Consider the following 15,016-nt stretch of genomic DNA (forward strand, 5'->3'; position numbering starts at 1 on the left):
TCTGTCACCTGCTGGTCATTCATCCTTATAATAAGGTGCGCCTTATATATGAACCTAGATGCTTTAGCAGGCATTTATTGAAGGTGCGCCTTATAGTCCAAAAAATACGGTAATGTTCTGTAACAAACCTCTGAGACCTTTACAAAACAACCTCACTTCTAAATGAACTGTCACTAAAGAAATTACTATAAATCCCTATCACAGGGGAATTCAGTGAGAATAAGTTCGGTGTAAATGTATCATCTAAAACAACTTTTATTGTTAGATCTCTTGAAATGAACAAACAAAGAAAGGATATGTGTTTACATAGGCATTAAACAATGAGCTTCTTTCTCTGCTGTGAAAAGGTCTATCTCAAATTGGCATGATGGATAGAGTTGGTCCCTTGATGTCACATAGTAGGTGTGGAACACTCGCGCTCCCTATCTTATAGGGAGTGGAGGTGTGTCTCACATGGGTAGAATGGAGGAAGAGCCAGAGCTTATACAAGGGAAGCTGGGATCAACTTCAAGGCTCTTGTCTAAACCACTGTACTGTTAACTTTTGACTTTATTACAAAAAAGGTAGCACATACCAAAAAGAACCTATGACCCTTTTCTATACTCTTTTTAAAGAGTAACCACCATTTAAAACAAGGGCATGTAATTCCTCTTCGATTCAGGTGGTTTCCCCCTGTTGTTAGTGACTCTTCGGATGGCAGTTTCTAGGCACTTCCTGTCTACACTGGGCTGAATACAGAGTGAGAATGTACATGAGAGACATCCCCCTCTGTCCTCTGTCCTCTCTCCCTGCTCTCAGCTGACTCTCTGCATGGCTGCCAAGAGCTCTATATAATGTAGTAACCAAACAACTACATTCTTTTCTGTCCCTAAACATCCTCAGCTTTTCCTGCACTTTTATACAAACAAATAATACACACAGACAGAAGTTGCAGCTCTCCAATGACTCTCCAAGTCTTCAATCTGTCCCATGTGCTGTGCTAAGGTTTGTAATAGATAGGAGATCCATACAAAGATAGATATATTGCATAGATACATAGATAGATAAATATGAGATGGATAGACAGCTAGATAGCTATGAAATGGACAATAGATAGATAGGCAGGTAGATAGATAGAGGGATATATATGTAACCAAAATGAATAAAGCATATAATAACACTTTATAAGATCAATAAAAACAAATCCATTTAACCCCTACGGGACTCAGCCTCTTTTGGCCTTAAGGACGCGGCCCCATTCTTCAAATCTGACCTGTGTCACTATAAGTGGTTATAGTTTTGGAACGCTATGAGATATCCAGGGGATTTTGAGATTGTTTTCTCGTGACACATTGTACTTCAAATTAGTTTAAAAATTTGGATGAAATCTTTTGTGTTTAGTTATGAAAAAAACAAAATTTGGCAAAAATTTGGAAAAATTCTTTATTTTCAACGTTCTAAATTCTCTACTTTTGATGCAGATAGTCATAGCTCCCAAATAAATTCATAACTTACATTTCCCAAATGTCTGCTTTGTGTTGGCATGGTTTCTTAAGATTCCACATATTTTACTAGAATGTTATGAGGCTCAGAATTTAGATATCATTTTTCACATTTTTTGTAAAATCACCAAAACCTGTATTAGATTAACCTGCTCAACTTCTAATTGACACTGAGAGGCCTAAATAATAGTGAGACTCGTAAATTGTGGAATTGTGTAAACTACACACCTCAACGTATGAAAAACCACTTTTAAGAAGTTTGTTAACGCTTTACGTGTTTTATAGGGGTTAAAACAAAATGGAGGTGCAGTCTGCAAATTGTAATATTTTTTCACAATACACCCATTTTGGGTGGAAAATTAAACATTTACAATGGATTTAATGAATAAAGGCTCCACAAAGTTTGTTACCCAATCTCTCCCGAGTACACGGATACTCTACATGTGGTGGTAACCTGCTGTTTGGGCGCACGGCCGGGCATAGAAGGGAAGGAGGCGCCATCCAGATCAGATTTGCTATGTCACATTGTACAGGCTATAATTTTTTTCTTTTTTTTAATGTGAACCTATAGGGGCTTATTTCTTTTGCCACATGAGATGCACTTTTCTGGTATGTAATTTGGGGGAATCTATAGGCTAATTGGTGAGATTTTATTAACTCTTTGTTGGTGGAGGAAATTAAAATCATCACTTTTCAGGAAGATTTTTATGGTTTTTTTTTTGGCTGTTTACCATACCATAAAAATAGTATATTATTTTTATTCTATGGGTCGCCACGATTACAAAAAGACCTCATTTATGTAGATTTTTTTTATTTTTTTCCCATTTTTACTGCATAAAAAGTAATTTGGCAAAAATGTTGTTAATTTTAGCATCACCGTCTTTCATATGCATAACTTTTTTATTTTTCGCCTCTGTTTAAGGGCTTATTTTTTGCAAGAAGGATTGTTCTTTTTAGCGGTCTTATTTTAGAGTGCATAACATTTTTTAAATCCCTTTTTAGAGCATTTTTATAGGGTATTAATTGAAAATGATCTTTTTTCTGGAGCTTTTTTTTGTTTAGTTTTTTACGGGGTTCACTTTGCGGATCTAATAACGATTCTGTTTTATTATGCAGATTGTTACGGACACAGGGATACCTAATATGTGGGGGTTTTGTGTATTTTATTGAATTGTACTGAATAAAAACCAATTTGGAGAAAATCTTGTTCATTTTAGCATCACCATCTTTTCATATGCATAACTTTTTTATTTTTCGGCTGACAAATCTGGTTAGGGGCTTATTTTTTGCAAGAAGAGTTGTTCTTTTTAGTGGGCTTATTTTGGAGTGCATAACATTTTTTAAATTACTTTTTAGAGCATTTTTTTATAGGGTATTTATTAAAAATTATCTTTTTTCGGAACGTTTTTGCTTTTTTTTTCTACGGCGTGTACCATGCGGGTCCAGTAACGATTCTGTTTTATTATACAGATTGTTACGGACGCGGCAATACCAAATATGCGGGGTTTTTTGTGGTTTTTATACTTTATTAAGTGTTTTTATGGGAAAGTGACATTTTAGGGGCTTATATTTTTATGTATTTATTTTTTATTTATTATAATGTGTAGTGTTAAGTGTTTTTGCATATTTTTACTTATACATACTTGAACTTGAACCAGTGATGCTCTGATCACTGGTTTAAGTTCAATACACTGCTCTACAATACTATTTTATTGTAGAGCAGTGTAAACTGTCTGGGTAAGCTTGCGCATGCTCAGACAGTTTACAGTCAGACCCGGAAGGGGTCTGACTGCCATGGAGACCGGGCAGCTCCGGGGCACATGCCAGTCCTCGGAGCTGCCCAGAAGTGGATCGGATCCCCCGGTAAGTGGCGCGGGGGATCCGATCCACAGCGCAAACACCCTCACACTATAACGTCCTGGTGCGCCTAGGGGTTAAAAAGACCATTAAATCCATTTTTCCTTGTAGAACCTCTGTAGTTCCCTCAGGCTTGATGTTGAACGTTGGTGGACAGCCATTTTCAAGATATGCTCAATTGGATTTAGGTCAGGGCTCTGGGGTGACTTGGGATGTCTTGTTGGAAGGTGAACCTTCGGCCCAGTCTGAGGTCTGGAAGAGGTTTTCATCCAGGATATATGTGTACGTTGCGTATTCCTCATTCCTTCTGTTGCAACCAGTCGTCCAGTCTCGCAGCTGAAAAACACCCCCATAGCATGATGCTGCCACCACTATGTTTCACTGTTGGGGTTGTATTTGGCAGGTGATGAGCAGAGCCTGCTTTTCATCACATAAATCGCTTAAAAATTAAGACAGAATCTTACTTCTCAAAGTCCTTTATGTGTTATTTTGTAAAACTGTATGTGGGCTTTTATATGTTTTGCACTGAGGAGAGGTTTCCTAAATCTGCCATAAATCCTTGGATAGTGGAGGGTTGCAGTGATAGTTGGCTTTGTGCAACTTTCTCTCACCTCCAACATGATCTCTGTGCCAGATATACCTTGCTACAATTCTGTTTATGAGCTCCTAGGGCAGTCGCTTAGACCTCATGATTCTCATGTGCTCTGACATGCACACAGATGTGTGCCTTTCCTATTTAAGTACAATCTGCTTAATTAAACACTGCTGGGCTCCAATGAAGGAGTAGAACCATCTGAAGGAGGATCAGATAGAAATGGGAAGCATGTCACAGCAAAGGGTCTGAATTCTTATCATCGTAATATTTTAGTTTTTCTTGTTTAATAAATTAGAAAATATTTACATTTCTGCAAAAGAAAATAACTTTTTTAACCTTACCAATTGGCTGCAATGAAACAAAGAGTGAAAAATGTAAAGGGTTCTTCTGAATACTGTACACTTCAAAATTAACCTGTCACCACATTTTCACAAATACAGCTAGAGACAGGTTTAAATAGAGGCTTAACTAACTGACACCCTTCTTTTATCTAAAATGTGTTGCCCTCACATGTACATAAATCAAATTTATCTTATATTATCTGGCATCAGAGGGGGTATATTCTGCTCAGCTGGCCCCACCTATCTACTCCTCCCCACGTTCTACTCAACATTCGGACCTGATATTATTTTGGTCACATGACACTAAGTGACCAATGATGTAACAGAGCTCTCAATGTTCCACACAGCAGCATGTCCTAGCAGTGAGGCTTGTGAAACATGTAAAAGGAGGCAGAACAATGCAAGAAACATTTAAAATGCAGGACTCACGTAGTGTTTCATTGTATATAGGTTTACAGACTAATTTTTTTACATTGCAGCCAAGGAAATGAACCATTAAGGGATAAGGGCAATGCTTTTTAACAAAGTATTTATTTTGGGTGGGTTATTTTAATTCTCTTTAAGTGTTTCAAAGAACTGAAAGAGTTAATTCCAGTTGCCATGGTAAAGACAGCAGCTGGAAAATGCCTGCTTTCATGGAGTGCTTTCATCTCTCATTTCAAGTGCTGCCTCAGACACAGCAGCTGATAATGATGCCTCGGAAAGATGCAGGTTTTCAAATGCAATTACATGGCAATTTTCACAGGCAATAGTTTACCAACAGTGCAATTACAGCTCGGCTCAGTAATATGCTTTTAGCCTTTTCCAGTCACACAGTGTTTAGCATTTGCCCACTTGTAAGTTCAGAGAAGAAAAAAATCAATGTAAAATGTCTTACGCCTTATAACATCACGTTGAAAAATAGCTTGCTTTCCTAAATATCAATTATTGTAGTGTCACATGCATTTACTAATAATCAATGACTATTACCAGTGTAAGAAAATGTTTGTTTTTATTGGAAAAGTAATTACAATCCTGCACATAACTTACTGTGTACTGCAGTCTGCTTAATAATCTTATGAACCCCTTAAAGGAAACCTACCATTTAGAATGGCAGGGGTAAGCTGTAAGTACCGAGCACTAGCTCAGGGTGAGCTGGTGCCGGTACTTACTTTCGTTAGTGTTATAAACTGCGGTATTGCGGTTTTAACACTTTTTAAACTTTAGAGCAGAAGGGGCTTCGGCGCTGCGCTCGACCGTGCGCGCGCAACATCTCCGCTATTTGCTATGTAGGTGCGCGCACGATCGTGCGCACGCAGCGCCGAAGCCTCTGCTGCTCTAAAGTTTAAAAAGTGTTAAAACCGCGATACCGCGGTTTATAACACTAACGAAAGTAAGTACCGGCACCAGCTCACCCTGAGCTGGTGCCCGGTACTTACAGCTTACCCCTGCCATTCTAAATGGTAGGTTTCCTTTAAAGGGTTCATAAGATTATTAGGCAGACTGCAGTACACAGTGAGTTATGTGCAGGATTGTAATTACTTTTCCAATAAAAACAAACATTTTCTTACACTGGTAATAGTCATTGATTATTCTTTGGTTCAGTACGATCAGGTTAATACCAAATTTATACAAGTTTTATTGTGTTTTAATACATTTTCAAAAATTAAACGAATGTGTATGAAAAAGAAAAAAAATTTTGCCATCTTCTGATGCTAATAAATTTTTCATACCTCAGTATATGGAGCTATGTTAGGTGTAATTTTTTTGCAAAATGAACCGACTTTTTCATTACTACCATTTTGAGGTCTGTGCAACCATTTTGAGGTCTGTTTTTAAAAAAAAACATTTTTTTTAAACTTTTTTGAAACTTTTTTTTTATATTTCTTAGACCCTCTAGGGTACATTAACCCTATATGGTGAGATTGTTCCTACCATATGCTGCAATACTACTGTATTGCAGTATATGGCATTTTTGCACAGTATACATTACAATGAGCCACTGGCTCATTGTAACGAAACTGCACAAACCATATAGCCTCAGGTATAACGAAGACGTGAAGCCGTCATGGCAACCAATCGCCGCACCCCGATGACGTTCGGGGGAGAGACGAATAGATCCAAGATGTCGGTGCCCATGGGCCACCGTGCGGCAGCACCAGAAGAGTCATTAGCCGCAATTGACTGACCACAGTTGACTGACCACAGTTATAAGTGGTGGGGGTTTGCTGCAATATGCAACAAACCCCACTTCATACAGCCCTCTTCATACACCCCTCACACCTCTGCGCCGCCGCAAGTACGGTGCGGACTGTGAAGGGGTTAAGAAATGTTCTTAAAGGGGTTGTCCAGTTTCAGAACATTATTGATATTGTTTGTGCAATAAAAACTTATACAATTTTCCAATATACTTTCTGTATCCATTCCTCATGGTTTTCTAGATCTCTCCTTGCCGTCCTGCTATTGAAAGCTTCTATGTTTACTTCCAGTGCAAAGAAATCTGTCCATGGTCTTGGGATCAATAAAGCATTACACACACATTACAACTGATCATTGCAGTCTGGGACTAAAGTAAAGCATCCAGAGAGCTTCACCAGAGGTCACAGTGGGAAGAGAGGTTCGACTGTAACTAGGAGGGTGTCCTTAAAGGAAACCTACCATTTAGAAACACCCATCATTAGGCAAACATACCTTTAGATAGGTGTTGTTATGCAGATGCTGGTGCAGGTCTTGTATTGTCCAGGAACGGAGGTGTTTCGGCGGCAACAAGCTCTCGGGAGCCCTAGCACAACAGTGCATAATGTATTGTTACACACTTACACCAATGCTTCCAGATTAGTTCACAGCGGCTGTTCTATAGAGAGAGAAAGGGCGGGCAGGGCTGCTTGAGTCACTATATCCTATAATTAGGATAATACCCAAGTGTCAAGCGCCCTGTGTGACGAACACAGGCGCGCCGAACGCTCATTAGCCTGATTTAAAAACTATTTTGCCGCCGAAACACCTCCGTTTCTGGACAATACAAGACCTGCACCGGCATCCGCATAACAAGACCCGTCCAAAGGTATGTTTGTCTAATGATGGGTGTTTCTAAATGGTAGGTTTCCTTTAAGTTGGGGACCGCCTGTACAATGGTGCAACTTAAGCCTTGCCCCTTTATTGCCAAGCCATACCAATTTTAGGCAAGAGCAGGTTATACTTTCAAAGGAGGCAAAAAATATATGTAAATAGAAATAAAATCAGTGCACACCTCCAAAATGCGTTTGCTTTTAAATATTTGAATTGGCCAACACTGTTTGGTCCAGCACATCGGGACCAATAATCCATATACACTTCCAGGACACGAAAAGTGTCTGCACAGAAGAGATTACACAAAACGTGGTAGTAGCAGATTATTTCATCTGACTGTGATAAGGAGGTCACCCAAGAGTAAGTGCTACCATTAATACATATAATACCTTATAAGTTTGGATCTTTATACAGTACTATATATCAGTCTCCACCATGGTTTGTAAAGCCTTGTTTACACTACCAGTAACTGTATACAAGGAACAATACAAGACTGTAGACATATAATAACCATCTGGTTACACATTTGTTGAATACACTTTCTGGCTACCTCTTTTTTATACTTTTGTTTTTTCAGCTTTTTGGCTCATTTAAGGAGTTTTGGAAACCATTTTGGTGTTTGGATTTTTACATATTTTAAACACACTATTGTTTATTGATTACTGTTTAATGATCATTGCATAGTAGTACAAAGGCCCTGCACAGATTTTTTACCCCTGTCCTGTAATACCCAGGAAGTATTTGATCAATGTGTATTTTTATCACCTACTGTGATGCCCCTAGCCCACTTCTAAGTGACTGATCACTAACACCCACCCCTGTATGTAGAGGGTTCAGCCCTTGAGTCCTCTCCAAACACTTGCCTCGAATAAAAGTACGGCATGCGTTGGTAAGGTTTTAAGGAATCAATGCTATATGTGTATAGTGATGCTGTATATATATGTTTATAAGCCGCTTTCTTCCAAAAACAGCCCCTCTACTGACCATAGGTAATGCTTGCTATTGCAACCAATCTCCATTCTTTTCTGTAGAACTGAGCTGCAATACTAACACAAACCATGGTCAGATGTGGCAGTGTTTAGAAGAAAGCAGTCATGTTTTTCAACGTCTGGACAACCCATCAATTGTGCCAACTGTATAGTTTTGCAGTATTCCAACATGCTGTAGAACTGTCATGGCAAGGAGAAGTCTGTTTTCTGAATGTAGGTCAGCTACACTGGGGAAATGGGGAACCATCATTAATTTTTTATTGTCAATTGGCTATTTGTGATTGAGCTGTACTTTATTTTTACTGTACAATACTTTTTAAAATAATAACGATGTTAATAAAAATTTAATTAAAAAAGGCAAAACAATCTATTTTAATACATAAACATTATTGCAAATGACATACTTTTTTTGTACCTCTTACTAGTAACTTTATGATGTCTCCAGTGGCAAGCGGCCAAACAATTTGCAAATCAAAACTTAAAAAAAAAATAATTGCAAGAAATGTATTACCTGTATAACTCCTCCACCTTCACCTTTACTGCCAGCTAAAAACTCTTCAGGTAAACCAATCACTTTACCCAGCCAGTCCAACATTATTGTTTCTAGCTCTGTGCATGCCGGGCTTGAAGCCTTGAAATAATTGGACAAATAAGCAAACATATTTATAGAATAGTTAATCATAAAATGTCAGTTTTAAAATAGAAAAGAGCAAGCAGTATATAGAAAAGATAAAAAATATAGACCCATTTTCTCTATAACCACTCCCCCTAACTTCTGCGGATATCTTATTAGTTCCATTCAAAATCAGTTAGTGACAATGGACAATGAAATAGTAGAAGACCTGGGAAATTTGGGTTCTTAGAGAGAGGCAGCACTACTATGTACACCAAGCTTTCTCGGACCTTCTACGATTGACTGATCTGACCCATTTTGGGGTTTGTGGCGTGCACTCCTCTCATTTAGTATGGTATTCACAATCTGATATAGGATAGTTCTATCGTTTGGCTATGTAAGTTTCTCTCCCTGACCATCTGGTTCATTTATTCACTGACGGTTACTATTGTCCAGTCTGTTCTTTTTAAATACTATGATTCTGCATATGGATTGTATAACCTACCCCCAGGCCTTCTAGTGGCTCTTATTAGGATACACACATTTTAAATTTTTTGTTTGTGGTCCAAGCATTATTGTTTTCATTTTAATTATTTTTGTATATTTCAATAAAGATATGTAATTTCTCTAATTTTGGTGTATTGTTCAAGTATTTGGTGGTTCTGCAGTAGAGTGCTAGCAGCCAAGCAACCAGTGTACATCACTAGTTAAAGAAAGTCTAAGTAGTAGTTTGCTTTGGCCTCCCTGAGCAAAAAGTAAAGAAGTAAAGCATGGGAACTTACCCAAGAAAAGCCAATGCATCCAATAGCTCCACACAACATGTCAGCAAGCATTGCTGGGTATGAACTTGCAGTGGGAAAATAAGCAAAAAAATATGGACTGTGCCAATGAGTAACCTAAAATAAAATGTTAAAAAAGGATGACTTTTTTTGCTGAATATTCAGGGTCAAGTATAAACTGAAAAACTGATATAATTATACAATTATTATTTTAAGATGACTAATATATTAGATGTATAAATAAAATAGCTTGACCATGTTGCAATATATTGTTAAGTTGGTTTTCACATTATATGATTCTTTTAGTTTCCGTGCCTAGGTTTATTGAGAGTGAGATGGGGTTGGTTGCAGTTTGAATATTATGTTTATGCTTACATCGTTGTACATTATATGTATTTTGTAAAGTATTGTGATAACATTGTATTTTTCTAATAGATACATTTTCCAATAAATGCTGTTATTGCTAGCACCTACTCCCCCTCCCCCAAATAGTGGCATATTAATTGAAATGCCACTGGTGATCCGTATTTTTATGGGCCCATCCATCACCAATTATTATTCATATCAAAAACATTACAGTCAGCAAAATATTGTAGCTCAATTTGAGTTATTCTGGTTCTGTTTATTAGCTATAAGAGTATTTTAATAAAATCTTAAAGGGGATTCTGTATCACTTTTTGTCAGGATACACAATAAGGCTACATTCACACGACCATATGGGACAAGCTTGATAGCAATGGCTGCACAGAGCAATATGGTGCCACACACGTACTGCTCCATGCACTTGGAAAATATACAGGCCATGCATTTCTATGGAAAGGGGAGGGCTCACCCATCCTCCTCTCCATGGTGCCGGACGTATGCTTGCCCGGCAGGCATAGGTTCGTGTGAATGTAGCTTAATTGCTGGGAGTTCTAGAAGTTGGACCGTGAAAGCCCTGTGTGTGTATGACTACTATTTTATTTATTTCTGTTGGACTTCCTTAAACATCTGATTATGGGACTTTATCATCCCATTTAAACAGTAGCCAAACATATATATATACATATATATATATATATATATATATATATATATATATATATATTATACTTCCTACCTAGCTGAGAATACCTCCAGGGTTAGCAAATTGCGGGTAGGATAGCGGAGGCCAACCCAGAGTGATATTTTGAGCTTAGAGTTGGATGGGAATTGGTGCTGTGCTGTCTGCCTAAACTAGGGCATTCAACACAATACATTCAACAAAAAACGGAATGACAGTCTTCTGTATATAATTGGGATCGGATACGATCTCATGTTACAGAAATTGAAGCATGGATTTAGATGATGATAATCCACTGCATATCTCTACAAAATTACTAAAACTGTCAATTGTGTTCATTTGAAATTGTAACACTTAAAGGGGTATTCTCATCTGGGCACTCACATTCAGTTTCATTAATCTGCCATATATAAACATTTCTTCAATTAGATGTTATTAAAAAAAAATGTTCCTGTGTGAAGATAATTTCTCATAAATGTAGTGATTTTGTCCCTTAGAAACGAGATAGCTTCCTCGGATACGACCACCTCTGCCCAAGAGATTGCACAAATAAACAAAAAGGTTTTGTATATGAAATGTCCGGGAGTTACTGCATGTCCCACAGCCGTCCTGTGGTAATGATTGCGGAATCCTGGTGGTCCGACAGGACAATATAGCCCAAGTCTGGCCACCACTGCTAGAGTGTGACGTGGTCGTATCCGAGGAAGCTATCTTGTTTCTAAGGGACAACATGACTTTATGTGAAATTATCTTCACACAGGAACATTTTTTTTAATAACATCTAATTGAAGAAATGTTTATATATGGAAGATTAGTGAAACTGAATGTGAGTGCCCAGACGAGAATACCCCTTTAACCTTAGCTTTTTATGATAGTAATTTCACTCACCTAGAGAGAGAGAGAGAGACGGTATATCACTTCCTTAGCTTTTAAAGAAAGCTAATGGCAGACAAGGACTAGCAAACAGCTTGGTGGATCCCCAGGTTCGCCTGTACAGGCAGTCCCCGGGTTACATACAAGATAGGGTCTGTAGGTTTGTTCTTAAGTTGAATTTGTGTGTAAGTCGGAACTGTATATGTTATCATTGTAACCCCAGCCAGAACTTTTTTGGTCTCTGTGACAATTGGTTTTTAAAAAGGTTGGATTGTCATAAGAATCAGGATTAACACTAAAGCTTCATAACAGACACATTTGATAACTGTTACAGCTAATCATTGTAGCCTAGGACTAAAGTACAATAAATTACCAATATCCAGAGGTCCGTTTGTAACTAGGGGTCGTATGTAAGTCGAGTGTTCTTAAGTAGGGGACCGCCTGTATTAGCTGTGCAGAGCATGTATGTTAATTTAATTTACTAAATGGGCAGTTGAAGACCAAATGTAGCCAAGCATTCACAACGGTCTAAATATGTTCATTGGAATTTTGTGTAGCATCCAAGCTCGGTATTGGTAATATTTATATGTAGTATTCGATGGGCCCCTGGAATCAATTTGACAGTTTGGCCTTAGGTACCCCATTCAAACACATAATAGATAATTAATATTGTATATTCTCTAAACAATCAATTTAATGAGGTAAAAAAAATTCAAGTCTTATATTGGTTATTAGTAACTTTACATAACAATTTCTCACCCCAGGCATGATAACTCTTTCAACATCCTTCATGATATCTTCATATGTCTCTCCTTCTTCTGGAGCTGAATTTGGAATCATGGGTCTTAAGTAACCAGGTTCCACATCAGGAAAAACTTGTCTAGATTCAATTTGCTCGAGGTAATTTGCAATGTAGTCCACCATTTCCTTCCCTTTCTTCCTAAATTCTTCAGAGTTCATATTGGTGCCTTCTTTTTGTGATTAAATATATAAAAAGATATAATCACATGGCATACATACTTGTATACACAATTACTTGTATAAATCACAATTATACCAACCATTAAATGTAATGTTTGATTTTAAACTCCTTTACATAAAAGCTATCAATGAAAAAATCTCAGTATCTAATGTATTGCATAAGTTTTACTTATAGGGAAACTGTTGGCTTAAATTGACCTAATTATCCATTACCAGTATATTCTCAAACAGCTCAACACTTTCCTCATCATGTTTATTTTTAAGGCCCAGTGTGGTGTCATCTTCCAGAGAAATAACTTTGTAGTGAGTTGTAAATTGGTTGTATAAAGACGTGTAGGCAGACAGTTTAGTGCTGAAGTCAACCTTTTCCCATTTCAGAATGCCTACTCTGCTGTCATTTACATAATATTTTACAAAAATTGGATCCAATGTCACGGCAGGGAGATTAGACTGAATTCAACATAAAACTGTGTTTGGCAGCACAAGATTACCCATATTCAGACTATAAGTGTGATTGTTAAAACTTCACTTTTATTATTAATCAAAATTCTAAAATGACAGTAGCATAGCTACTGAATGATTAATGGAGAAGTGTTTAAAAAACCGAAGTCCAAGGCGCCCTATCTTAGAAGTATTAAAGTGATAGTGTTGTAAGAGGCTGTTGCATTAGATCCTGCCGTGGATAGCAAAAATATTGTGGGCATTGAGGCACAGAACCCTAGCAGCAGAGTACTTAGGCTTTCTTCATTATAATTCCTACCTAGCTGAGCATACCTCCAGGGTTAGCAAATTGCGGGTAGGATAGCTGAGGCCAACCCTGAGTGATATTTTGAGCTTAGAGTTGGATGGGAATTGGTGCTGTGCTGTCTGCCTAAACTAGGGCATTCAACACAATACATTCAACAAAAAACGGAATGACAGTCTTCTGTATATAATTGGGATTGGATCCGATCTCATGTTACAGAACTTGATGCATGGATTTAGATGATAATAATCCACTGCATGTCTACAAAATTACTAAAACTGTCAATTCTGTTCATTTGAAATTGTAACACTTAACCTTAGCTCTTTATGATAGTAATTGCACTCACCTACTGAGGCTATTCATTGCCTTATACTAACCAGGGTTCTGTGCCTCATTGCCCACAATATTTTTGCTATCCACGGCAGGATCTACCGCAACAGCCTCTTACAGCACTATTTCTTTAATACTTCTAAGATAGTGAGCCTTGGACTTCTGTGTTTTTAAACACTTCTCCATTGAGCACTCAGTAGCTATGCTACAGTCATTTTAAAATTTTGATTAATAATAAAACACACTTATTGTCCAGATATGGGTAATCTTGTGCTGCCAAAGGCAGTTTTGTTTTGAATTGTGATTAACATGCACCAGATTTAAAGAGGTCCTTTCACCACCTCACATATGTGGAGATTAATATGTCATTCTCTAGGTGCTGATTCATAGATTCAGGGGCACTTTCATTTTTTTTCTAGCCCTTACGGTCGCTGAGAACACCTTTTACCACCTCACACATTATGTGGGGACAGCTACAGAGATTCGGTGGCACTTTGAATTTTCTTTCTAGACCCCATGGTTGCTCAGATAAAAAATATCTGACCATAATAATCCTCTCTACTGAGAGGAGAAAGATGAATGCAGCCAAGTACAGAGATATCCTGGATGAAAAGCTCTTCCAGAGTGCTTTGGACCTCAGACTGGGCCGACCCTAATCACACAGCTAAAATAACAAAGCAGCAGAACAACTCTGTGACCATTCCTGACTGGCCCAGCCAGTACATTGATCTAAATTAATCAATGAAAATGGTTGTTCACCACTCAACCTGAGGGAACTGGAAAACATCTGCAAGGATCCCCAACTCCAGGATTGAAAAATATGTTGCATCATTCCCCAGAAGATTCACTGCTGTACTAGCTCATAAGCACAAAGCAGTGGCTTCAGAACAACTCTGTGACCATTCCTGACTGGCCCAGCCATTATTTTAATGTCAGTTCGTGGGAAGGGGGGGGGAAATAAAACACCCAATTTTGGGTGTTAACCCCTTACAAGACGCAGACAAACATGGCGCTTACTGGGGGGTCTGATCCTCCGCTGGCAGTCCCTGTGTCTGCCAGTGCCCCGGGGCTACGTGATCTCTTCGCCTTCCACATATCCAGAAATATGTTTAGCTACCAGGCTTATGAATTTTAGGGAGCATGTAGGATATCCCTTGGATATGGCTTTGGATTTTCTGGTACCTATTGAATTAATTTAATATGTTGATCAGACAGACCGCTATTATCTCTTTAGTGTAGTAGCGTGTCGGTAAGTTGTCTGTCTGCTTCTTTTATGTAGTCAGATGTGTTCCTCATGTCTATTGCGTCAGTCTTATCAGCTGGTTTAATGATGATTTCCTTT

At 38.1% G+C, this 15,016-nt stretch overlaps 1 protein-coding gene across 6 annotated transcripts in view; it reads right to left on the reverse strand.

The window, feature by feature from the left end:
• DDC (dopa decarboxylase) overlaps positions 1 to 15,016 on the reverse strand; it is a 117,939-nt gene that overhangs the window by 48,713 nt on the left and 54,210 nt on the right. For 4 of the 6 annotated variants that reach the window (XM_072153157.1, XM_072153161.1, XM_072153155.1 and 1 more), the window contains 3 exons: positions 12,378 to 12,589; positions 9,707 to 9,820; positions 8,823 to 8,942 (listed from right to left, as the gene is read on the reverse strand). In XM_072153157.1, the coding sequence (XP_072009258.1) occupies positions 8,823 to 8,942; positions 9,707 to 9,820; positions 12,378 to 12,578 (435 nt within the window). In that variant the 5' untranslated portion in view covers positions 12,579 to 12,589. The remainder of the gene's footprint in view (positions 1 to 8,822; positions 8,943 to 9,706; positions 9,821 to 12,377; positions 12,590 to 15,016) is intronic. The other 2 variants (XM_072153159.1, XM_072153160.1) reach the window with 1 other exon arrangement.

The sequence above is a fragment of the Engystomops pustulosus genome, chromosome 5 (genome assembly GCF_040894005.1).
Source record: "Engystomops pustulosus chromosome 5, aEngPut4.maternal, whole genome shotgun sequence".
Classification (NCBI taxonomy): Eukaryota; Metazoa; Chordata; class Amphibia; order Anura; family Leptodactylidae; genus Engystomops; species Engystomops pustulosus.